A 27,816-nucleotide genomic window follows, 5' to 3' on the forward strand; every position below is an offset into this window, starting at 1 on the left:
TTGTGGCCTCCCTTTCTTTATGGGGTTGGGTCGGCTCCTTAAACTTTTAGCAAGTACCTATCATTACTTTGTTCTTGGATATTTGTAAGAAAGGAAGGTCTACTACTAATGCTTTGAGTTTATTTATATATTTGATTTATACTCTGCCTTTCAGAAACTCCAAAGCAGATTACATTCAGGAACTGTAGTTCATTTACTCTTTGATCCAAAGTTATAGCTATGACAAAAAAGCATTTTCCAAGAAAGATATTTGAAATCATTGCTTGCCATAGGCTTGAAGAGAGCTTTCATCAAACATAATTGCCATACTGGGTCAGACCAACGGTCCATCAAGCCCAGCATCCTGTTTCCAACAGTAGACAATCCAGGCTACAAGTACTTGGCAAGTACCCAAACACTAAGAAGATCCTGTTGCGTCCGTCGGTCTTTGACGGCTTCGCCCCGCCTATCTCTCTCTACTTGCGGCTCCTCCCGCTCACCTTGGACTGATGGCCACCGCGGCGTCTGTTTGCCGACCTCTCTGGTGTCCCTGGACCAGTTTTGGTACTGCCTCCCACCATGCTCCTTCAAGGTACCTCTAGGGCGCGAGCACGCACGCCGCCCTCATCTTTATTTCCACGTTGGTGCAAACCTCAGGGGCGTCCCCCTGTTCTGACATCACAACTCCAGGGTATATTTGCCTACTGCATTTGCTAGCTCATTAAGTTAGCAACCGGAACTCGTACGGATGGGATTCGCTCTCCGTTCCTAAGCTACTCTGCCACTCCAGCTCTAACTGGAACTCTTACTACCCTTCGGGGTCACTAACGGGGCACCCGCTCCTCGGGGGCCTCTCTGCTTCTTTCAGGTGCTATCAGGAAACCAGTACTCGCTTCCTGAGGGCCCATGTTCCTTGTGTCGCTGAATGCAACTTCTACCTTCTACTTGGAAGAACTAACTACAGTCACCATCTGTGAGTACAGAACCATCTCTCTCTATAGTACTGCCTCGCTGGAATCAGGTACTCGCTCCTTGAGGGCCTGCCCTCTGCTCCGGTGCTAGACCTCTCGTCTAGTGGAGTCTTTGTTACTGCTAGTGAGTACAATGCTACCGAGTCTCTCTTCTCTAAGGGATCAGGTACTCGCTCCTCGAGGGCCTGCTCTCCCTGTCTCGGAGCTCTACTATTCTACTTGGGATTCTGAATGCTAATTCTACTGTGTGCTCATAACTCTCAGTGTCTTTCCACTACAGCACCGCTTACAGAAGATCCGTTTCCAGCGTTCTGTGAGAGACGTGCCCAGCCAGGCTCTACAACCACTATTCACTACTGCCATCTCTGGTGGTTCCATATACTGTTTAATTAAAGATTCAAATCTGTGTCTGTCCGGAGTTTAGCCTGACACTGTGGTCCCTCACGAGACTGCCCCCGTGGGTGTGATCAGCTGCCACAGTGTCCAAGGATCCACCCAAACACCAATAACCATAACAGATCCCATGCTACTTTGTCAGTAATAGCAGTGGCTATTCCCTAAGTCAATTTGATTAATAGCAGTTAATGGACTTCTCCTCCAAGAACTTATCCAAACCTTTTTTAAACCCAGCTACACTAATTGCACTAACCACATCCTCTGGCAACAAATTCTAGAGCTTAATTGCGCGTTGAGTGAAAAAGAATTTTCTCCAAATAGTTTTAAATGTGCTACCTGCAAACTTCATGGAGTGCCCACTAGTCCTTCTATTATTCAAGAGTAAATAACTGATTCATATTTACTTGTTCTAGACCTCACATGATTTTAAAGACCTCTATCATATCCCCCCATCAGCCATCTCTTTTCCAAGTTGAACAGCCCTAAGCTCTTTAGCCTTTCCTCATAGGGGAGCTGAACCATTCCCTTTATCATTTTGGTTGCCCTTCTTTGTATGTTCTCCACTGCAACTATATATTTTTTGAGATGCGTCGAAAAGAATTGTACATAGTACTCAAGGTGCGGTCTCAGCATGGAGCGATTCAAAGGCATTATGACATTTTCCATTTTATTCACCAGTCCCTTCCTAACAATTCCTAATATTGTTTGCTTTTTTGACTGCCGCAGCACACTGAGCTGACGATTTCAATGTATTATCCACTATGAAGCCTAGGTCTTTTTCCTGGGTGGTAGCTCCTAATATGGAACCTAACATCATATAACTACCCCATGGGTTATTTTTCCCTATATGCATCATCTTGCACTTGTCCACATTAAATTTCATTGCCATTTAGATTCTCAATCTTCCAGTCTTGCAAGGTCCTCCTGCAAAGCTGACAGTTAAGATCCCATTGCATTGGTGATTCTTTTAAAGATAGGTCCAAATTGTTAAAGCTTTTTATATATTTTTCTATTATTGAAAGTTGGAATACTGTAAAACCTTTTGTCAACTGATAATGTGCTACAATAGAACTTAAATGTACTATGACTGAATTTGTCTTTATTCCTGAATCATAACAATGAAGAAGGTATTGGTCATGGATTTTACTCCAAACTGAAAACCTTTTTCACTTGAAACCATATGAATGTCTTATTGATGGCTTTCTAGCTGCTAGCAAAATTTAATTTCTTTGGAAAAGGGAATGGTCTCTAACATTTCGCACTCAACTTCCAGGCTGTTAGCGCTAGTGAGTGAAAGTTGGGGTGAAGATGAGAATCCAGTGGGAGCATTGAGAGGATAGGATCACCTTGATGGTGGCTGAAAAGAATTGGTAATTACTGCTTGGGGAAAGTGTTAGAACTTAAAAGTTTTGGGGAGAAGTAAACTAGTGGGGAATATTATTTAGTGTGTTGTGTGATAAGCAGTTTGTGTGTTTTGTATTTCCCTCCCTTCCATACACCCCTAGCTCATCCTTTGATTTATAGGCAAGTGACACTTTCACACTAAAAAAAAAAAAAAAAAAGTTATCAGCCTTTTAATTTAATTTCAGAAATTCCTCATAACTTGTTAAGAGTTTAATCATTCCCTTGTAGATGGGGCAGGGTGAGGCAAGCTGCTTCAGACGGCAGATTTTTGAGATGGCAAAAAATGCCCCTCTCAGAATGCAGCTGTGACGTCTGCCTCATACTCATACCTGGGAACTCTCCAGAATTGGCCCAAAGACTCTGGAATTCTGAACAAATTGCTGGGTCTCCGGGCCAACACCCAAAAACTCCAGGTGCCCTGCTGCAGAAGGGTAGAAGACAAAGGGCCTAGAGCAGCATGAGCTTGAAGGAAGAGGAGCATCTGCACCCATGCCCCCGAAGAAAACATGAAGCCCAGTTCTGCGTGGCAAGAAAGACGAGCAGGAGAGTTGCCCTTCTCCGCGGGAGGTGGAGCAACAGTGTTGGGCGGCATGCCGAAAATAAAACAAAGGCAGAGCGGGCTGATGCTACTAGAGGAGGAAGAGGGGGAAGTGGAGCGCATGTCCTGCGGGCCCGAGGAACGAGAAGGCTCCTGTGGCTAATGAGAATCAAGGTGAGAAGAGACAATAAGAGTACATGTGTGTATGGAACAGGGATAGAAGTGAATGAGTTTATATGTATGTATGCATGCATGTATGTATGAGTGTGTGTGGGAAAGGGAGGGGGGAAGATGGGGGTGGGGGGTGCCATCTCATCCCTCGCCTCAGGCAGATTGCCTTGAGCCGCCCCTGCTTGTAGATCACTAGCAGATAAATAGTGAATACACTAATACATTTAGAGGACCCTAATTGTATGCATTCCTACTCCCATAGCAACCTAAACTTAACTAGGACCTGAACAAATTTAAGATGAAGGTAGCAGTTGAGCAGCAAGAGGGGGGGGGGGGGGGCTCCCAGTCTTTTGCATCAAGTGGCACATGTATGATTTTTTACCCACCAGTGAGAAGTTGTATGTGTGCACCAGGTGCAAAGAGCTCCTGTTTCTCAGAGAATGAGTCCGATCTCTGGAGGTTAGAGTGGCAGACCTGGAGGAGCTGAGGCAAACAGAGAGGTATACAAAAATAAGACCTTCAGGGACATAGTAGCCAAGTTCCAACTCTAGTCTGGCAGCCCTGGTACTATTTGGAGGATGAAGGTGTCATGATCAGAGAGCATCAACATGGTACAGCATGAAATGATCCTGTAGTAAGGACCTGCTCTCCATGTGGTGCACTGTCCTTTTGCACTGAGGATGTGTCTCACAGTGATACTGCCCAGGAGGGACGGGTTAGGTCAGCCATCATAGTTGGTGATTCAATTATTAGAATATAGACAGCTGGGTGGCTGCTGGGCGTGAGAAGGTGGCAGACCTCATGCACCATCTAGATAGGATTTTAGACAGTCCTGGGGAGAAGCTGGCTGTCGTGGTACATGTGGGTACCAACGACATAAGAAAATGTGGGAGGGAGGATCTGGAAGCCAAATTTAGGCTCTTAGGTAGAAAATTGAAATCCAGAATCACCAGGATAGCATTCTCTGAAATGCTCCCTTTTTTGTGTGCAGGTCCCCAGAGGCAGGCAGAGCTCTGGAGTCTCAATGCATAGGTGAGACGATGGTGCAAGAAAGTTTTGTAAGGAACTGCGGAACCTTTTGGGAAAGGGGGGAGTCTTTTCTGAAGGGATGGACTCCACCATAACCAGGGTGGAACCAAGCTGCTGGTGCTAACCTTTAAAAAGGAGATAGAGCAGCTTTTAAACTAAATCAAAGGGAAAAGCAGTCACTCAGCACTGCATATAGAGGGAGGTTCAGAGGGAGGTATCTTCAAAGGATACTAATGAAACATTAGAGTGTGGCATCCCAACATAGAGGCTCCAATAATAAGAAAAGTAGTCAAGTGACTATACTTAAAAACTCAACTGAGCTAAAAGATTCCAATTTATCCCTGTCAAATGAAAAGCAGAATGTTAATACAAACAAAAAACACACTTTGAAATGTTTGTATGCTAATGCCAGAAAGTCTAAGAAGTAAGATGGGAGAATTAGAATGTATAGCTGTGATTGATGACATAGACTTAATTGCCATTTCAGAGACATGGTGGAAAGAGGATAACCAATGGGATAGTGCTACACCAGGGCACAAATTATATCGCAGTGACAGAGAGGAGAATCTTGGTGGCGCTTTATGAATGGGATGGCATAGAGTCTAACAGGATAAAGATCCTGCATAAGACTAAATGCACAATCAAATCTTTATGGGTAGAAATTCCTTGTGTGTTGGGGAAGAGTATAGTGATAGGAGTATACTACCGTCCACCTGACCAAAATGGTGAGATGGACATTGAAATGACATACTAAGAGAAATTAGGGAAGCTAACCAAATTGGTAGTGCAGTAATAATGGGAGAGTTGAATTACCAAAGACAACAAAGTGGAAACCAAAATACTATAGTTATCTTAGCCTTGAAGGTGCAGCAAGCCTGACGTTGTGTAACATTAATAGTAACCAACCAGTCTTCTAATCATCCACCTTCAAAAAATCTTTTAAATAAAAAAAATATTTTTTTGTTATTTTTATATTAATTTTTCTAAAAAGTCCTCTATTTTCAAAACAGTGAATATCGAAAGACTTTTTAATACTGTTGTCAAAAACAGTATTAAAGAGTTTTTGACAACTGTTTTTGACAACAGTATTAAAGTCTTCCGATATGCACTGTTTTGAAAATAGAGGACTTTTTAGAAAAATTAATATAAAAATAACAAAAAAATATTTTTTGAATTAAAAGATTTTTTGAAGGTGGATGATTAGAAGACCGGTTGGTTACTATTAATGTTACACAACGTCAGGCTTGCTGACACCTTCAAGGCTAAGATAACTATAGTATTTTGGTTTTCACTTTGTCGTCTTTGATTATAATTTGTGGTTAACCACTGACTCCCTTTGATTAAGCAAGATTTGAATTACTCTAATATTGACTGGGTAAGTGAAATCAGGGCATGCTAGAGAGATAAAGTTCCTAAATGGAATAAATGATAGTTTTATGGGGCAACTGGTTCAGGATCAGATGAGAGAGGGAGCAATTTTAGATCTAATTTGCAGTGGAGCGCAGTATTTGGAAAGAGAATTAATGATGGTGGGGCCGCTTGGCAATAGTGAACATAATATGATCAAATTTGAATTAATGATTGAAAGGGGGACAGTAAGAAAATCCATGGCTCTAGCACTAAACTTTCAAAAGGGAAACTGATAAAATGAGAAAAACAATTTAAAAAAACAAAAAAAAATTTGAAAAGTGCAGCTAGAAAGGTAAAAAGTGTACAACAGGCATGGACACTTAAAAAATACCATATTAGTAGCACATTTCAGATATATTCCATGCATTAAGAAAGGTGGAAGTAAGGTCAAACGATTGCCAGCATGGCTAAAAAGAGAGGTGAAAGAGGCTATTTTAGCCAAAAGGTCTTCATTCAAAAACTGGAAAAAGGAGTCATCAGAAGAAAATAGGATAAAGCATAAACATTGGCAAGTTAAATGTGAGACATTGAAAAGACAGGCTATGAGAGAATTTGAAAAGAAGTTGGCTGTAGAGGCAAAAACTCATAACAAAAACTTTTTAAAATATATCCAAAGCAGAAAGCCTGCGAGGGAGCTGGTTGGAGCGTTAGATGATCGAGGGGTTAAAGGGGTACTTAGGGAAGATAATGCCATCGCAGAAAGATTAAACAAATTCTTTGCTTCTGTGTTTACTGAAGAGGATGTTGGGGAGATACCCATTCTGGACACAGTTTTTAAGGGTGATGATTCAAATGAAATGTACCAAATCATGGTGAACCTGGAAGACGTAGTAGGCCAGATTGGCAAACTGAAGAGTAGTATATCATCTAGACCAGATGGTATACACCCCAGGGTTCTGAAAGAAATAAAAAATGAAATTTCAAACTTATTTGTAACCTATCATTAGCAAACAGGAATTATTAGGAAGAGAATAGCAAATAAAGCAATCAATGTCATAATGCCTTTGTATCGCAGCATGGTGAGACTGCATCTTGAATACTGTGTGCAATTCTGGTCGCCACATCTCAAAAAAGATACAGTTGCACTAGAGAAAGTGCAGAGAAGGGTGACCAAAATGATAAGGGGCATAGCTGCCCTATGAGGAAAGGCTAAGGAAGTTAGAGCTGTTCAGTTTGGAGAATAGACAACTGAGGGGATATGATAGAGGTCTACAAAATCATGAAAGGACTTGAACAGGTTAATGTAAATCGGTTATTTCCTCTCTCAGATAAAAGAAGAACTAGGGGGCACTCTATAAAGTTAGCATTTAAAACAAACTGAAGAAAATTATTTTTCACTCAGTGCATAGTTAAGCTCTGGAATTCGTTGCCAGAGGATATGGTTAAGGCAGTTAGTGTAATTGAGTTTATAAAAGGTTTGGATAAGTTCTTTGAGGAAAATTCCATAAATTGCTAATTAATTAATAAGCAATAGTAGCTTGAAAATTATTTAATGTTTGGGTACTTGCCAGGTACTTGTGATTTGGATTGGCCTCTGTTGGAAACAGGATACTGGGCTTGATGGACCCTTGGTCTGACCCAGTATGGCATATCTTATGTTCATATGAGAACTGTTGTACTGGGTTAGAAGTTATGGAATGATTAGTAGGTGAATGACTGAGCAACTGACAAATTTTGTAGTCAAGAAGACCAAGCTTGCCATAGTCAGAAAAGTGCTATTAAAATCATTCTTGCCCTGTCTTGGTCATTAAAGGTATTAATAGAAATGAATTCATGGGCCTTCCAACCAAGAAATCGCCACAGCATCCAATGCTAAGGCCTTGGGATCTGGCCATCTGGTGCAATATATCAGAAGTTTGGGTTAAAGAATGTTTCAGAGAGATACACCTAAGGAACCCCACATTTAAAATATATTCTTTGAAGTGTGTTGATGTGGAGTGTCCACTTGTGAGGTCTTAAGTGACAGCTCAAGGAACCTGCAACAATGCTGGATTTTCTCAGTATGTGTTTGGAGATGCATCCTCCTCTCTATTGCCGAAATCCATATTTTTAGGGTTTTCTGACACAATGCTGGAGAACCAGTTCCCCCTTGTTTGCTTAAATTACTACAATGTTCTCTATTTGAATCTGGAGGACTTTCCCTTTATGAAGGGTTCGAAAGCTCTGAAAGGATGCTTTGAAAATAGTTCTGATCTCTAACAAGTTGTTATAATTAGTGAGGTTTGGGTGGACCCTTGGACACTGTGGCAGCTGACCACGCCCACAGGGGGGGGGGGGAAGTCCCGTGAGGGGCCACAGGTCAGGCTCAGCTTTGGACACACAAACACAGATTATATCTTTATTTAGACAGTTTGAGAAACCACCAGAGGTGGCAGCAGTGAGTAGAAGATGTAGCCCGGCTGGACTAGTATTCCCCAGGGCACTGGAACAGCGGTTCCTCTGGTAGCAGTGCTGTAATGGAGAGAACTGAGATTATGAGTACAATAGAACATTCACAGAGTCCCAAATATGGAGAAACTCTGAGATGGGGACAGCTGGCCCTCGAGGAGCGAGTACCAGATCCCTGGGAGCAGAGAGACTCGTTGGCAAAGTACTCACACAGCGGTTCCACGTAGGAGATGGCACTGGCACTGGAACGGAGGCAGGCCCTCGAGGAGCGAGTACCTGGTTCCACGGAGACAGCTCTGAGGAGTAGATGATAGTAGTACTCACTGATGGTGTCTGTACGAATTCTTCCAAGTAGAAGAGAAGATAGATGCAGGCAGCGAGTCAGGGAACATGGGCCCTCGAGGAGCGAGAACCGGATTCCTGGTAGTGACCTGAAAGAAGCAAAAGAGGCCCTCGAGGAGCGGGTACCCCATTAGCAGAAAGAGTCCAATGGAAGTTGGAGGCAGAGTAGCTGGGTACGAACAGCGAATCCCATCCTTAAGAATCACCCCTGCTAACTCAATGGCTAGCAATAAACTGTAGGCTTAAATATCCGGGTAGTGTGATGTCATCACAGGGGGGATGCCCCTGAGGAACGCGCCAAAGAGGAAATAAGAATGAGGGCTGCACGGCGCGCGCGCCCTAAGGTACCTGTAGAATATGGCGGGAGGCAGTGCCCAAGCCAGTCCAGGGATGCTAGAGAGGACGGCAGGCGGACGCCGCGGCAGCCAAAGGTCCATGAAGAGCAGGAGGAGCCGCAAAAAAAGGAAAGGTAGGCAGAGTGAAGTCGTCGGGAAGTGACTGTCGCAACACAAGTTTATATGAAGAGATCATATATTTTGTTCAGCCTTCCCTGAGAACATAACTGGCCCAAGTGATTCCCCTCATGCTTGAATGGATGCATCCATCGGTAAAGATACTTTAACTTGGGAGAAGGGGGAGAGAAATGGAAAATTTGACCCTGCAGAAAAGTATGTGGTTGATTCTACAAATCCAGAGACTGATAAAGGAGGAGGATAATTGGTATTTTGGGAGACAGAGGTTGATAATGTGATTCCAGTAATTTTCCATTGCGGTATTCTCATGCAGAGCGCTGTACATATGAGTTTACATATACTATAGCTGTCATGTGACCAAGCAGTTCCATGAAGGTTTATTGTGGAGACTGAAGTCTGTCCACAAAATTACCTGTAAGTGATAGTAGATTGGACATCCTTTGAGGAGGAAGGAAGGCCTTGCTCATTTGAATATCCAGTCATGCTCCTATAAATTCTAGGTGATACGAAGTTTTTAGATGAGATTTCTCATAGTTGAGGACAAATCATAGGGATAGAAGAGTGTGAATTATAAGAGCCATGGAAGTTTTTGGCTTGTTCAAATGATCTGCTCGATATTAGCTAATCATCTAAATATAGAAATACTAAGACCTTGTTCTTTTTCAGGTAAGTTGACACTCCTGCTGGGCATTTTGTGAAGACTCTTGAAGCTGCGGAGAGACCAAAGGGAAGGACTTTGTATTGATAATGGTCTTTTTTTTTTTTCATTGTGAATCTGAAAATTTTTTTTTTCTGTGGTCTGGATGAATGGGAATGTGTTTCTAGGCATCCTTAAGTCCAACATAGTCAACCAATCATTGTGGTCTAGAAGTGGGAGGATGGCTACTAGTGTGTTCATTTTGAATTTCTCTTATTTTAGAAAATTGTTTAATCCTCTTAAATCTAGAATAGGGCAAAGGTAACCTGACCTTTTGAGAATTAGAGAGCACCTTGAGTAAAATCCATTGTTAGACTCTGTTGATGGAGCCAGCTGCATTTCATGAGAAGAGAGAAGTGATGTTATTTTATGTCTTATGTGCAACTGACACTTGTGAATGCAATGTGATAAACAGGAACATATTAGAGGAAGCTTCTTAAAGTTTTGCAGGTAATCATTTTGGATGATACTGAGAACCCTCTGGTTGGCGGTGATAAGGGACCATTCATGATAAAATAATTGAAGCCTTACCCACGCTGGCTGTCAGTTCTAGTCAAAAACCCTATGGGCCAGATTTTATAATATGCGCGCGGGCATATATTTGTTTGCGCAACTTGGCGCGAACAAATCTACACCCGATTTTATAACATGCGCATGCTGCCGCACGCATGTTATAAAATCCAGGGTCGGCTCGCGCAGGGGGGTGCACAATTGTGCAACTTGCATGCGCTGAGCCAAGCAGCCTGCTTCCGTTCCCTCCAAGGCCACTCCGAAATTGGAGCTGCCTCGGAGGGAACTTTCCTTCTGCCCCCCCCCCCCGCACCTTCCCCTCCCTTCTCCTATCTAACCCGCCCCCCAGCCCTAACTAACCCCCCCCCCAACCTTTACTGAATAAGTTACGCCTGCCTCTGGGCAGGCGTAACTTGTGCACGCCGGCTCTCCATCCCCAGGCCCGGTGGCTGTTCCGGAGGCCTCTGTCCCACCCCCGGAACAACGCCCCGCCCCGGAACGCCCATTTTTTCAAGCCCTGGGGCTTGCGTGCGCCACCAAGCCTATGCAAGATAGGCTCAGCGCGCGCAGGGGGAGGCAGTGGTAGGTTTTCGGGGGTTGCGCGTGTATCTTATGTCTTTTTTGGGATGAATGTTGGACTGCCTTGCTCCAAGATCTCTCTCTAGTGTACTGCCTACAGTGTCTGGGGGTTTTTGTAGTTGTTGAGACTTGTAATGTTACTTCTGGAAGGATAAAGCATGCCAACAAGAGTAACTGTAATGTTTTCAGTAAGGTTGGTACTTCCTTTGTGAGGGTGCTGGATCTGATATAGCCATGGCCACAGTTTGTAGAGTCATGCATCATTTCTTTATGATGTTTACTTTCTCTATTACTTTATCTCCATAGAGATTGTCTCCTGCACATGGAGCATCTCATGGACATGCTCTCTAAAGTCAGAGGCCTTGAGCCAGACAGATGAGCTGTCAAAGTTGTCATATATGGATTTTATAAGATGTTTTGAGCATTGATATGTTTTTGAGCTGAAATTTTCCTTTGAAGCATGGCCATCTGACAACATTTCTTGCCCATACTGTCAAGTCTACTACATTTTTTCCCAGGATTTCTTAGACTTTTGAAGTGCCAACTATACTACTACCAAATCATGAGGCAGTTGTATTTTGTCATAATCCAGGCAATTTTTTACCTTATAGTTGAAGTCAATTCTTCTGGCTACCGGTGCAAATAAAAAAAGGGGTATTCCAAATTTTTTGATTTAGGCTCTTTAAGGCTTTGTGTACTGGTACAGCCAAAAATAATTTTGGAACATTTTAGGACTCCAGAGAGTTCTTTTGATGGTTCTAAGTCATCCTGTACTGAAAAGGGGATTGAATCTATCATCTTCTGAATAAGATTAGGTAGGAGAGATTTTCCAGAGGGTATTACTTCTTTCAGTTTCCAGGTATGGATCATCTAGAATACCTGGAGATTCTGGAATTGAATGAGCCGTGTCATAGGAAACTGAAGCCACCATGAATAAAATTTGGTAATATGGCGGGCTAGAAATTGTGTATAAATAAATCTGTGATATGGATTGGAGAACTGGAGTGTGCTTTTGAATACCGAGGTTTCCCTTCCTTTTCAATTGGTGTCTAAACAGGCTCATTTGGTACTGGAGATTTGAATTCCTTCAAAAATGTTTCCAGAACAGTAAGTCATCATCTATTAAATGAGTGCTCTGCTATTTTTGCCCAGTGGGAAAATAACTGAAGAGTTTCCTGTTTCCAGCAGTAGAATTGATGTAGAATCCCTTTTCTGTGCTGAATTCAATGGCTCCAGTGTTTTCTGCACTGATACAAGTGGCTCTGACTTGATCAGCATAGACAATGCCAAAAAAGTGTACAGTGCAGTGTGGGGAAGTACCAATGAGGCCCAAGAGGATGACACTGATGTTTCTGGCATAATGGATGCCTTCCCCAGTTGCATAACAGACTTTGCTCTGACTTATGCCCTGATGGGAAATTCTTATTCTGATGGGAATAGGAGGAAGATGATGATTCTTTGCTTTGGTGTTTGAGTGAATCAGGCCTCATCTTTTTATGAGACTCTGCTCCCCTTGAGCTTGAGGCTTGTTTCCCTTCTGGGGATGAGGCATCAGAAAATAATCTGAGTTGTCTATACCCGATGGCTCTTGGTGACATTCTGGAACTAGTCTTGTAACTGGACGTACTGTAGGAAGATCCCAGGTACCTTAGGCAAATTTTCTGTAGAACAACATAGCCATTTTGTGGCTACATCTTTTACATAGGTTGAATTTTTTTCCCAGACTTGTCAGAAGCTATCCAAAATTTTCATTTCTTATGAGGCTGAAAAGATAGAAAAAATATATAAATCAAAATTTCAAGGAATTAACCAGAGAAATGTGTATCACAAAGAAAGCGGGTTGGTGATAGAGTAATAAATCTTGCTAAAGCACTAGAAAAAGAGAAACCGAGGAGACTAATGCAGCACCAGTGTGCGGGAACTCTTACCATGTTCAGAAAAACTTTCCTTGGTGAGCTCTCAGAGGTCAATTTTAAAAGTGTTGATTACGCAAAAGTGCATACATATGCGTGTATATGGACTGCGCAAAAGCAATGTGGATTTTTAAAAGTTGCAAATTACGTGTTGTGTCTGTGGATCCTTGAATCGAGGCTAAGTTAGTACCATCTGCAGGGAGAAGCCTGAAGGCCCTGAACCATTGGCAGGTGGACCCAGGCGCAGTAGAAACCAATCAGGGCCTTCGCCTACACCAGCTCATTTCCTCAGGTTGAGCCTTTGGGTGCCAGGACTGGCAGGACTTAGGTGGGGTCTCTGATGTAGACAGAAGGGAAGGTCCGTGGATAGCTAGGTTCGTGGGCAGGTGGCGGTCAGGTGTATCCGAGGTGCAGGCAATGATGAGGCAGGCAGCAGTCAGGCATATCCGAGGTGTAGGCAATGGTTGAGGCAGACAGTGATCAAGTGTATGCGAAGCTCAAGCAATGGTCAGGGCCGTGTATCCATCCGGGAAAGGAGAGGAGGGACAGACAGGTGGAGGCAGGTGCACAAGGGCAAAAATAAGCAGACAATGAGGATGGAGAAACTGGACAAGGAACTGAAGACAAGGCTGAGGACAAGCTGGACAAAGAAGTGAAGATAAAGCTGAAATGAAAAACTGAAGACAGGGCTGGAACCAAGACTGAAACGAAGACTGAGCAACACGCACTACAAGATGTGTATTACAAGTAGATGGACCTGTTACTGAGGCACGTTGTATCTGGAGCATTGCCCTTTTATAAGGCCATGGTTCTGATTTCATTCTTAGGGGCCACGGGGACTTTCTCACCGCGGTCCCTTTAAATGTGGGGAGACTGCATGCACGTGCCTAAGGAGAGGTGTCGCATGTGTTTGCTGGCAGTGTCCTGCTGCACAGTTTCCAGAGCAGTGCCAGCAGTGTTCTGCTGCCGTTAAGGAGCGGCAAGACCAGCCTGGCGTCCTGCCACATTTTCAGGGGCCAGCTTGGAGGTGAGAGCAGCTGTCTGTGGGGTTAGCTCACGGACCACCAAGTGTAACATTACGGGTGTATGTACCTGTGCATGCTTGAAAAATAAGGGGGCGAAAAAGGGGCAGGGCATGGCCGTTCTGGGGTGGGGCCAACACTTATGCAGTAAGTCTATTTTAAAACCGAAAACTGCAGCATGTGTAGGCTAGATATCTGCATAACTTTACTGCAGCTTCTGATGAGGAGCAAGTCTGTAGATCTCGAGATTTAGGGCTTTAGGACAGGGTGAGGGGTCTGGGTCAACTGTGGGGTATGCAGGACAAACTGGAGGACTAACTGGAAAACTGGGAATGTGCCTTTTGCAAGCATATTTTAAAATCTGCTTACATACATGCGTAAAAGCCGACAAAGTCCTATGGAAGACAAACATGCTGCTCGAGTAACCTCTTAAAATTAAGAGCATACTTACCTGTGGCTGGTATATTTTAAAATATATGCACACAAATGTACACCTGATTTAAAATTCCAGCCTATCTTTACTCATTCGCAGATATGTGAGCGTATGGGCGCACTTTGCTCGTTTTAAAGTTACCATTTTAGAGCGCACATTTGGACTGGTGCTGTCAAATGACATCACCCACTTGTGTGATTGCATTTTGTTCTGCTTGTCCATGGAGAAATAAATTTATCTTTAGACAATCCATATGATGATATTTTCTTGCAAATATTGCACAACTGCAAATTGTGAAGACTGCAAACAAATATTTGTGTACAATTCATTTGTCCTGTCACTAAGTTATTTCAAATATAACATGGATAATATTATCAATACCTATATAGCATAAGTACAAAATTTAACACCAACAGCATACAGCAGAAACATGTCTGTTACAAATCTGGCACCACCTAGTGACATGGAGGCAGATTTCACAATGGCTTGTGACATCACAATGCAATTCTTCTCTAAAGCAAACTGCAACAGCTGAATTTCAGGTGGCTGTACCTCCTACTTGCAGCAGAATATAATCTGCCATAGGCAGGAAGACAAATCTTGCTTACAGACAGATGAACTACTGGGATCACTTTTCTGTTAGCTTTATGGGAAATAACCAGGAGTCAAAAAAAGCCTGCAAGCTCTTTGTTTCCTTCCTCCTTTCTGTAACGCACTTCAAACACATATTTGAATGTCACTTCAAAATAAGTGTTTGCAGTGACATTCAGCTGACAGTTAAGGACATATCAGAAAGGACAGGCAGCAGATGGGTACCTACAAGTCATTTTTTGCACACCTCTTGCCCCAGTTTATTCCTCTAAAATCAAAACATTTCTTTCTTAAAACAGACCACATTAGAAAGAAAATGATCCTGATTCAATCCTAGCAGTTTTTTTTTTTTAAGCTGAGTTTGTTTTGCTAACTGAGATGAATGGCAATTATGCCATTAGTGGAGGAGTAGCCTAGTGGTTAGAGCAGCGGGCGATGAACCAGAGATCAGGGTTCAAGTCCTGCTGTCACTCCGTGTGACCTTGGGCAAGTCACTTTACCCTCCATTACCTCAGGTACAAACTTAGTAAGCCCTCTGGGGATAGGGAAATACCTACAGTACCTGAATGCAATCCGCTTTGAAGTGCTGAAAAAAAGTGTGAAAAGCAGAATATAAAAAAATCTAAAAATAAATAAAAATAAAATAGGAGGAAGCACAGCTGCACTAAAGTTGAGATTGAGGTAAACTTGAAAAACTCAAAAAGTAACATTCAAAAAGCATGAAACTAAGGACCTTTACATTTTGAAAAGATATAAATCAGATACATCGCATGATCTGATTAAAAGAAATAATTATTCATGTTCAGTATAGTCCTTGTAATACTAGTTATGAAAAGCCTCTTGCATCATTGTGAAAGCCATTACTAAATAAATACTTTTCTATATTCAGTCAGGCCATTTGGTATCTCTCACATACGCACACATATATATTTCATATGCTATAATTTTATATAGATAGATATAATATGAAAAACATAGATATGAAATTATATATGAAACATAGCAGAAATGTGGTATATTAACTATGTTAACTATTTAAAATTGTTGACAAGACAATTCAAACTAATTTTAACCTCTGCAATGGGAAATTCTATATTATCTATTCTGATAAGTTTAAAGAAAAGTTTGGACTTGTGAAAAAAGCTTAAGAATATGCTTTTTTGAGTTCACAAAGCTTGATTTTCTTTAGTTACAACCTAATCTAAGTAAAAGTTAACATTAACATGAGACAAAGATTAAATTACCACTATTTGTCTTGTTCAATCAAAAATCTGATTTGCAACCTTTAGAGTGACTGGGATGTGGATGGGTTATAGAGCAGAAAGAAAAATGCAAGCATATGTTCCTTACTTTAAAGCATGTTTGTTTAAAAGAAGGACCTGATATGAAAACCTGCTAGTGAAACAACTACATTAGAAGAAGACAAGAATAACCACTTGATCTTAATTCATTCTGTATATTCTACATATATGTTAAAACAATCTCATTTAAATCAGAGAGAAGGAAGTTTTCTTATGAAAATAAGAATAAATGTCATCCTCCAGAAGTATATGGGTGGCTGTTGCTCCTGCGATCTCCCCCCAAGATTCACAGTGCTCGGGCACCAGTGGTAACAGGGTACCCAAGTTGCCACCCCAATTTCTCCCCACTTATCCCGGAAGCCTAGAAAACACTTACCAGTCGCAGAGGGGGAGGGGAAACTTGCCAGTTTCCCATAGGTCTGCTGCTTCATAGAGGGGTGGGTGAGGCAAGTGAGAGGGCCTGCGGCACAACTGATTGTGGCAGTAACCTAAACTCTGCCTTGAACCACATGGCAAACTCTGTGGCTGCACAGCCACATCCAGGTCCAACCCAGTATACCACGAGACCTGCGGTGATGTCATCACTGGGTGGCTGGCCTCAAGGCACAGTATTGGCCAGCTGCCAAAGAAATGGATGGCGCTAGCAGGGGAATAAAGTTGAGAGAAGCCTGTGCTATGTATACTTGGGTGATAACTGTGTATCATTATCTCTCTTACAGTGAGTATTTTAACTTTTGTGGCATATGGGGGGGGGGGGGGGGGAGTCTGATGGGTCAGTATATGGTGGGTCTTGCTGCTAGGGTGGTAATCCAGGGTTATGAGCCAGGGCATCCTCTGGCTCTGGCATTTTACAGGCAAGCTCTTGCAATACATGGCAGGCCTGTCTTTGGGCAGGAGCTGGGCCCCATCATTTGAGGTGAGTCCTTGGCAACATGCTGCTTGGGCGGCCTAGACAGTGTGTGTTTGTGCCAATGGCCCTAGAGTTGATAATTAGCAATTGTATGATGAACTTGAAAGATATTCCTTGGGGTAAGGTAGGAAGTAGCTAGGGACAGAGGCTCAATATCTGCATTAGATTTAGTTATATTCATCTACTAAAGCTATGGCCAATTATCCAAATGGTTACTGAAGTGTCAGAATTAGTTTATCAGCCTGGATGAGGTATGCAGATGAGTTTTAAATGTTGGAGTTGGGAAAGCATGGAGGACAGTGGGGATATCTCAGATGCCCTAATTATTGGAATTGAAAGAATATTTTTATATAACTGTATTTATTTTTTTATTTTGGGTGCTTATATGCTGCAAATCCAAGAGTCTAGGCAGCTCATATGTGTTACATGCTAAAAAAAAATCTATTTTCCAGTGAAATACTGCTATTGCATTTTAAGATATGTTTTTCTTTAAGCACTATAGGTAATATAGGTATCATGTGATCCCACAGTTGCCATAGCAAATACTATGTTGTTCATTTGAGCTGATTCGTTCCTCTATTCATGATGATCACTGCCAAGGATTGCAAGTGACAATGAGATAGAGGACATCTGTGCTTGTAAAATCTGTAGAATAGTCCCTGTTTCAGTGACTTTTCTATTACTTGCAAACAAATTAAATGAAAAACTAGGTTAGTAAATTAAAAATTAGGCCTTTGTGTTTGATCATTGCATTTATTTACATGTTAAGGTAATTTACATAATGAAGACTAATGCTTGAAATGATTGTTTTCTAGATAGGATTTTAATGCAAGATATATTAAAAACAATTTAGATGTCTTCAATTCCATTTTCTTAAAGGAATTAAGAGAAATAATGCAAAATCTGTTACACCTGCACATAGTGCATACCAGCTGTTTCCATTTTTGCAAAGGTTGAAATAATCTTTGGCTATGACACATGCATACACACATTTTAACATTTGTACAATTTGAGGATGAGCAGAAACCATACTTCCTCTTCTCAGTTTTAATGTAACCTGACAGTGGTATAGGCCAGAAGTCACATGACTTTAAATTTAATTATTACTGCCTTAAGCCACTGGCTTCACATTATTTCATGGATATTCTTTTTGGATGAAAATAACTTATACTGAAGACATAAAAATCAGCAAATTTAAAGATGCACAGTTTCATAGGTATGGAACATTACCTTCTGCAGTTAACAGCTTAAAAAAAAAAAGACCACTGGTCAACTTTGCTGTTATATGGGAAGACCTCAAACATGATAAATGTGTTTTGAAGTGATATTATATAATAATTTTCCAGTAATTTCAAGAAAAAATACATCTTTTACTTTGCAAAGATTTAATTTTACAAACAATGCACATTGCTTTTCCTTATATTTCGGTAGCAGGCTATTTTCTTCTGTATAAGGAGACAAGCTTTCACAATGCCCCTCACTATAACCTCTAAGCTATTAGCATGTGAAACAGGTTACAAGAAGCATGATTAGAAAGAAAAGCATAGTATTGATGCTGAAAAGATCTCACACCTGCAGCACAATGCTGCTAAGCACCAGATAGAAGACAAAGGGTATCTTCCACACCAAGCAAATGTCTGATAGTGTTACACAGTTAAATGCATCAGCAGGCAAATCCAATACAATTTAAAAAAAATCATACTCTGTTTTATGAATAATTTATTATGGATGTATGAAAAAGCTCAGTAAGGGAATACAAAATACTTTGATGTGTAGTCTTCACTGATATGAATCCTAGATGAAAAAAAGGTAGCAACACCCATCTTTTTACAAGGAAGCAATGTCTTATTTTTCAAGTTTAAACATGAATTTTTCATTCTTCCAAATCAGCAGTAAAGCTAAACAAATAGCCAGCGTTTTCTGACATGAAGCTGCATGTTGTCTATATTCTGCTCTTTAACTATGCAACATATCACTACCATCTCTACAACAAATACTAACGAACACCCCAAAACTTGATACAAACAGCAAACACTGAATACCAAAATTAAAATCTGTGATGATAAAAGAAACCAGGAGAATTAAAAATACATGAATATCTGCATTTAAAAAAGGCTTACCGACTTTGGACTCTTTGTTGGGACTGGCAGTCCTGCAAAATGGCAAAAAGGAGAAGTAATCATTAATATATAATTGCTAATTTCCTTTAAGAAGACTCAAAGCTGTATTATCCTAACGTAGTCATCTGCAGAGTTATGTCAGGTCCTCTCTAGCATCGGAGTTATCAGCTTGTTCATATCGAATCAAAGCACAGAGAGAAAGAGAAGGAGGGAGGGAGGAAAGGAGAGAGATCTATCTGCATTAGCTATGCTGACTTGTGCTGCAGCAGCCTGGAGGCTGGGGAAAGAAATTCACAGACCTCAGTGGCCTGGGAAATTGAACACTTGGACAGAATCTCAAATGCTCCCTTGGATTAAAAAAGACTTAGCTCACAATTAAGCTAGGGATATTTCCTTTTGACGTGACCTGCTTGTCAATTTTATTGGACCAATCAGAACCACACAAGAGATGCATGCTGGTTTTAAGGGTATCTTTTTAAAAACGGATTCCTGGCTAATAACGTCATATCTCCCCATGGACAAGAAGCACTACCAACTAGAAAATAAAGAAAAAAGGATATTCTTTTATCTTCAGCATGGGTTGCGGTTTATGTGAGTGGCAACTAAATGAAATCCAAATCATTCATTCTCTTGCAAACATGTAGCTGCAGGATGATATAGGCAGCTAAATGGAACTGTAGATTGTTAGGAAGGGGACAAGTAATTTGGAAAAAGTGAAAGTTAATTGTTGTGGCTCATTTTAGGGAGGATAAGTACTCTTGCTTGCCAGTTGCATGATGAAGTTGTGACTGATAGGAATAAGATGCCTGAAATTGCAGGCTAATTTCCACCTGCTCAACAGACCTATATGTGGAAAGTAAGGGAGAACACCCTTACAGGGGTGAAATATATTTTGGAAATTGAAATTTCTGTAAATGATAAATAAGCAGAAATGTGTTCTGTGATCGTTAAAGACTGACACTTCAAATACTAACAATCATATAATCTTAATGTTTGCATTCTCTGTTGTCAGTCTTACAATATTATTTTATAGTCCTCTAGCAAGACTATCTTTCCCACTCTTTTATTAGTCCTTCTATATAAATATTATTGCTAAAGATATGCTGAAAACTGATAAATATTTAAGAAAGCCAATGAAATAAATGTTATCAAAATGCAAACAGCTGGTCAGGTGACAGTGCTTTTTTGTTATGACAGCTTTTAAATCTAGGAAGTGATCAACAGTTGAAAATGATCAACAATGTTCATTGCTGATTGTTGAAAATGCTGCATAAAAATATGCTATATTTTGAATTTAGCTAAAAAAAATATTTCTAGACATTTAGACATGGGGGTAGAAAATGGGAGCTTCCTATTACTGATGCTTATCCTGATCGGTTTTTTATCAGTATGCAGTGCATTCCTCTTGGGTGGGAGGACAGATTTAATGTGGTAGAATGCAACATTTAGACTACATTATAGCAATTTTTTAAAATTTTAATTATTATCCCCTTGCATTTTTTATTTTAAATGATACTTTTGCCTAATTAATAAAAGATAAAAGTAATTTCAAGCATATGTTGTTGATTTGTAGATGTAACTGGCCACTGTGGGAGATAGGATGTTGGGTGCGATGAACCTTGGTCTGACCTAGCATGGCATTTCTTATGAGGTTTTTTCCTTATATCAAGTTAAGCCAAAATAAGGAAAGGATTCAAATATATAATTCACATGAAACCTTTCCACTGCACTTCACAGATCAGAAACCCTAATCTGTCCTTCATATTACAATTAATTTCATTTATTACAATTCAGAAAAGCTTATATGGTTGAAATGTGATTGAAAATCCACAAGGCCACTGTTTGGCATCTCTCTTATGACACATGAATCATAAAATGTCATTGCTTTGTGCCAGTGTTTACTGCAGAACAAGCTGTAATTGACTTTCTACAAAAATGACGGCTTGTATAACTTGTATAAAATGTCAATAACACTGTAGAGGTGACAGTTACGACAATGCAACATTTTGTGAAATAATAATTGTTCTACAGAATCTACAAACTCATAGAATCAAATAGGGGCCATCGAGTCAATCACAGCACACTCATTCAGTATCACCCACAGAGCAGCATTCAGTTTTCCTTATGACAATCACAACTGAGATACAGTTACTGCTCTTCCAGAGACAAAATACCCTTGGAACTTCTTTGGAACGAAGGCACAATATTTTGTTTCTTAATGCTGTTGAGCATCATGTTAAACCCCTGATACTATGAACAATTTATTCAGCAACAGAGTTAGCAGATTAAAAAAAAAAAATATATCTTTTTTCACCTTTTTTATGCTTGAAGCAAACTAAATATTTGCCATTTTTCAAACACTTTATTTTAATCACACCTATCAATATTATTCTCTGTAAATCCAGTTTCTTTGAACACTCAGAAACATCAAAACCATGAATAATGCAAAAACCTAGGAATAATGCACATTAGTTATAAAAGTTACATGTATGTAGCATCTTTCTTCCACGTATGATCCCAAATCATTTTATAATTATAATGCTTTAGAAAACATGCATTTTGTCACCATTTTGGTAGCATGGTCTAGCTACAATATGTGGTGCCTGTGCTACACAAGAGCCTCCAAAGAGAAGAAGGAAGCCTGAAAATTATCACCACCCGGTTATCATTAGGTAAACTGCACTATAAGAAGAGTGTGTGAGGATTTGATCTCAGTAGCTCTGCTGATTTATAGTTCACTATTCTAATTACTTTGCCAATTGTCATTGAATGATGAGAACTAAGAAAATGTTAGAAAATGAGACTGCTATAATAAAAGATGATTGGCAAAGGCAAAAATAAGTAAAGAAAGAAAGAAAGGAAAAGTAAGGAGACCTAAGAGCACTATAAAATCAATAGAGATGACGGGGAAGAGAAGTGGTCTAATGGTTAGAGAACTGGACTGTGATTCAGGAGAAGTCCTGAAATGTGATATCAAAATCCTTCTCTGTTAATGATTCCGTATAACCTTGGATAGGTCATTTTATTTCACTGTTCCTCCAGGACACAATTAAAAATAAGACAATTGCTTTAATCTTGCTTTAAAAAAAAAAAACCAAAACAAAAACAACACAAAGAAGAGTAGAGTCAAGATAAGGTAAGGTGATATTTTGACTAAATTATGCAACAGTTATTTCTTTTGCCTCAACTACAATACTAAGCAGGCCTTATAGAGTGGATCAAGCCTACTTCACTTTCCTCCATTTTGTTTACCCTTTTGCACTTACATGGACTAACATTTTTTTTAAACCATTTTAAAAAGAAGAAAGGTTGTGTTCTGTGTTATCAGAATGACATTGATGATTATAATTAATTCAATTAGACAAGGCTATCTGCATCTGATGGCGCACCACAGGGACTAGAAAGGGAGAGGGAGCCAGCTGTAGTGTGGCTGTGGAACACAAATGCAGGTTGTGATATTGCTAGAACAGTAAATGCGCTGTTGTGCTGTCCTCACAAGCACATCCTTTTTTCCTTGTGCTGCGAGACAGCTAGATAACCTTTGGGCCAACTTTAGATATGCAGAGAGACTTAATTCTTAACTTCCAAAACATTTTATTAGGACAACAACGCTGAATGCGATGAAATGAAGTCAACAGTAACTGTACAAATTCTCTGGAACTGTCACACAGCTGTAATGAGTGTTCTCTGAATGCTGTAGTTGAATGTAACTGGTAAGAAACAATGCATTTCCTAAGAGTTTAGTGAAAGACTAACAGAAGATGCTGCCGGCATGGTGTAGAGCCCCTTTTTCAATCTGCAGAAATCCCTCCAGAGGAACAATTGTCCCAGGATGCCTTGGGTCTAAGGAACCAATTGAGAAGGGAGAAACCATCTTGAGTAAGGACATGTGAAAGAGGTAATGTCTACTCAGGGAGTTCAGAAAAAATCACATTGCAGCTCTATTGAGCTATCAGAGCAAAGGTTATATGCCTTGCAGAGAAATTAAGGAAAAGAAATACAACTACAGGATTCAGGGTGGCAGTGGAATAAGGACAACATAAAAACAAATTTCTAGTCAGAACAGCTGTGCTTAGTTGTTCAATGATGGTCCCATTTCCTATTCTTTAGAACCATCCTTCAATCCACGTTATTTTCGAAAACAGACTACTGCAATGCCTTACTACTGGGGCTCCCCATTTCAGCCACAAAACCTATACAAATGCTCCAGAACGCAGCAGCTAGAATCCTAACCAATACCAACTGCCGTGCTCACATTACCCCCATCCTTCGAAACCTGCATTGGCTGCCAATAAAATATAGAATTCTATATAAAGCTCTCATGATAATCCACAAATCTATTCACCAACAGCTCACACTAGACCTTCAGAACCCTCTCAAACACCACTCGTCCGAAAGACCCATCAGAGAAGCTTATAAAGGGACCCTTCAAGTCCCACCTTCAAAATACACCCGTCTAAAAACCACCAAAGAACGTTCCTTCTCCACAGCAGGCCCGGTACTCTGGAACAGACTTCCGACTGACCTAAGACTGGAACCTTGCCTTCATACCTTTCGAAGACAACTGAAGACGTGGCTTTTCCTCCAAGCCTTCCCCTAGTCAAAATGTCACTTCGAACTCAGCCTAAGGAATGAGATAATTACCAATCTCATAACCAGTTATATATTATTTATTTGTTGCTTTTCCGCTCTACCTTTCTTCCTGGCTACTCTAGCCCCCAAGTTCAATGCCCTTGTTTTATGTAACTTTGCTTGATTCAGCCTTCTCGTTTTTTGGTTACACTTGTTCATCCCCTAAGTTCCATGTAAACCGGCCTGATGTGAATTCTATTCGTGAAGTCCGGTATAGAAATATATATTAAATAAATAAATAAATATTCTAATTGTACATACTTCAGATTAAAAAAAGGACATAGGGACTCACTGCACAGCTTGGGTTGGGTGGGAGGTGCTGTCCCTACACTGCTGCTTCCAAAGTGATGAAAGCAAAAGATGGGGACCAGGAAAGAATGGAAGCCTGAAACAGAGGGGATGAGGATCTGGGAAGCAAGACAATCAAAAAGGAGAGAAGATGGGATGGGGCGAGGAGGAGAGTCAGTCGAAATGGAGGAAATGGGCTGGGGGAGAGAAAGAGAGAGGCAGAAAGAGTGGAGATGGGTGAGAGCCAGAGAAAGGAGAGATGGGAGGCTGCAAGGAGGAATGGGTTATTTATCCCTTTACAGTAATAACCCCCTCCCCCCCAAACATGGAGGGCACATTTGGACCATCATTCAGTACTATCGTTGCTGAATACTCCTTGTATCCTATGAATCTGAAACTCCTGAGTTGCATCTACATTTAAGACTGCAAAACACAGTTCTTTAATGTTTCCATGTAGCTCAGAACTTTTGCTACAATTTTGTCATTGGGAGCGTTATAACCTCAAGGACTATATTTAGTGGTAAGTAAGTTAAAATGAAGTAGAATACAATATTTTTTCATGCTTGATAATGTAATACATTAATTAAACATAGTAACAGTAATGATGGCAGAAAAGGACCAGATGGCCCACCCAGTCTGCCCAGTAAGCTTCTTACTGTAATAACTGCCGCTCCATGCAGGATACCTTCATATTTCTCTCAAGGGTAGTAACTGTGCAGTTACCCCAAAGCCTTATGATAAGGGTAATAATATATATAATAAATCAAAACCAAGCAACTGTCAAACCCATAAATTACTGCTAATAACATTTTTTATTGGGTGAGGAAGCGTCTTGATAATTCAGATAATACTGCTTGATGTTCCTTGCTTTGGGGCTTGGCCTTAGAACCATCCTGTACTTATTCCTTTATGTCTGCATCTCAGAACCTCAGACCTTAAAAGTCAGGGCCCATTTTGGTTGTGGCCTCTATCCTGTTCTGCTCCTCCCCCTCCCCCCGCCATCAAAGTGGAGAATGATGTTGCAGTTGCATCAAAAACATCAAGGCTTTGCTAAGGATGAATTGAGGGAGCTGCAAACTTGTAAGATTGAGAAATCCATGTGTTTCTTAAAGCAAAACTATTATGAAAAAAGGGGGAAAGCTGGTTTGTTAATGACTAAATAAATTCAGGTTAGGAGGGAAAGCTCAGTCATTTTTGGTATACAAGATTAGAAGGGAAATGTCAAGGGAATGCCATTGGATATAAATGGCTTATTTGCTGCACACTTTGCTAGGTTTTATAAGTCACAGTTAGAGCCAAATGAGGACTGGACTAAAGCTTTTTTTGGAAATTCCAGGCCTGCCTAGATTAGAAGGGGATGAGGTGTGGATATTTTCAGAGGATATATCTCTTGATGAAGTGACGCATGCAGTCAGGTTCTTGGCTGGGGGCAAGAGTCTGGGCCCAGATTGATTTACACTGGAGTATTATAAAGGCATTGTTGGATCAGTTAGCTCCTTAGTTATGTGAATTGTTTAATTATCTGTGTACTCCGGGGACTAGGATGTGAACCTTGACTGAAGATAAGATTGTTTTAATTCCAAAACCTGCCAAGGATCCCTTGGAATGTGCCTCATACAGGCCCATTTCCCTAATCAATTCAACACTGATATGGAGATATTAGTTAAAATTCTGCTATTCGGTTAGAAGATGTAATGACCCTCCTGGTTAATCTTCTTAATTTGCTTTCCAAAAAGGCGACTGTGGGCGCAATTATTTGTATGGATGTGGATAAGGCATTTGATCCGGTCTCCTGGCCTTTTTTGTTTTATATCTTAAAGCACTTTAGATTGCCAGATTGGTTTATTGCCTGGTTGAGAGCTTTCTATACAATGCCTATGGCAAGGGTGGAAACAAATGGTTTCACATTGGCTTTGTTTCCAATAGAAAGGGGGACAAGGCAGGATTGTCCTCTGTTCCCTCTACTTTTTTACCTTGCCATAGAGCCTTTGGGGTCCAGACAATACAGTGTTCAGAGGGAATCACTGGCTTTAGATATAATGGTTGTGATCATAAAGTTTTGCTGTATGCCGATAATACACTAATATATTTGACAGGGTTGACAAAGTAGTTGCCTGCTTTGATGGATTTGGGGCCATTTCAGGGTATGTTATCAATTATTCGAAATCGGAATTAATGTTGATGGGTCCGGTTAGGAAGATCCCAAGGGAGGTGGGGCCTTTTCAGAAAACTGGGCAGGGGTTTAAATATTTAGGCATTTGGATCTCAAGAAATTACCATAATCTGTATAAAGATAATTATAATCCCATTCTTAGCAAAATTTAAAGCTGATCTGCAGACATAGTCCTCACTGTCCCTTTCACTGATAGGGAGAGAAAATGTGGTTAAGATGGCTATTTTGCTAAGACTGGTATATCCTTTTATGCACCTGCCATACGATGTCCCTATAGTGGTTTCACAAGCATTGTGGGGTGCGGTTATAAACTTTATATGGAAAGGAAAGCTGCCCAGGGTGAAATACAATATGATAATAAAGACTTGCAAATCTTCCCAAGAGAGGTAAACCCTAGATAATCAGTACTGATATGACCATAACATGGTAGACCTCGACATGCCTCTCTAATGTTAAATCAACCTGGACATAACAGAAGGAGAAGCAGTCTGCTACACAATTAGAAATAGTTAGGTCAATATTCAGTAGGATGGTTAGTTGGTAAGTTATCCAGCAAAAATTAGGTGGATAATTTGTTCCATATATTCAGCGGGAGAATCGTCCCACTGAATTTACCGGCCTAAAGTTATCTGGCTACATGTACCCAGCTAACTTTAAAACCTAACCGGCTATGTTTCAATATAACAGGTTAGGTTTTAAAGTTATCTGGCCTAGTGTGGCCAGTTAACTTTCTGCTTAACTGAATATCTTTAAAAGAATCTGGGTAAGTAGAGCTAACAGTAAAAATAAATAAATAAATAAATAAATAAATAAATCAAAGTGCCCAAAGCTCAAAGTATTTCTTTCCAATTCTTAAATGTAAAATTGCTCTGTCTGCCTAGCGCCCCAAACAAACATTACCGGCCCCCTCCCGCTCCCTTTCCCCATTGTGCAGTAAAGGTTTTTACTTTCGCAGACCCCAGCCTCCCACAAGTTCATACGAGTGTGCACCCTCCTTCCCTCCCTCCCTAACCCCCCGACCCCCCATCAAGGCCCAAAAGACATCCCAATCAGGAGCGAAGATCCTATCTTACCCGCTCTTGGCAGCTTCTGTGCAGCATCTGAAAGGTGCCTATCAGATAGAGCTATTTTATAATTCATAATGGGGAAGGTATACTTTTGAGCCTTGAGCCCACTGATATACATATATATATTTTTTTTTGACTGTCAGCACTACTTACCCATATATCTTTTAAAGATATCCAGGTAAATAAAGTTATTGGGTGACACAAGGCTGGATAACTTTTGGCTAGCTCTGCAGGAGACTTAAAATTATCAGGCAAACAGTCAGATATTCCCAATATTCGGCCATGTTAACTGGAATATTCAACCTCTCCCTGGAACACTCCTTTTTTTATCCGGCTATAATTTAGCCAAATAAATGGCTGAATATGCCAAAATTGCTATTTAGATGGCTAACATTTGAGTTATCTGTCTAAATGACTTTTGAATATGAACCTTCCTACATTTTATGACCACATTGTCAGAAATATTGGGGTGAAAAGGA

The 27,816-nt window shown here is 40.6% G+C and overlaps 1 protein-coding gene across 13 annotated transcripts in view; it reads right to left on the reverse strand.

Annotated features, from left to right (window-relative positions):
• Nucleotides 1-27,816, reverse strand: part of MAGI1 (membrane associated guanylate kinase, WW and PDZ domain containing 1) — a 975,264-nt gene that overhangs the window by 117,909 nt on the left and 829,539 nt on the right. For all 13 annotated transcript variants that reach the window (XM_029601033.1, XM_029601039.1, XM_029601036.1 and 10 more), the window contains one exon: nucleotides 19,178-19,209. In XM_029601033.1, the coding sequence (XP_029456893.1) occupies nucleotides 19,178-19,209 (32 nt within the window). The remainder of the gene's footprint in view (nucleotides 1-19,177; nucleotides 19,210-27,816) is intronic.

Source organism: Rhinatrema bivittatum, chromosome 4 (assembly GCF_901001135.1).
Source record: "Rhinatrema bivittatum chromosome 4, aRhiBiv1.1, whole genome shotgun sequence".
Classification (NCBI taxonomy): domain Eukaryota; kingdom Metazoa; phylum Chordata; class Amphibia; order Gymnophiona; family Rhinatrematidae; genus Rhinatrema; species Rhinatrema bivittatum.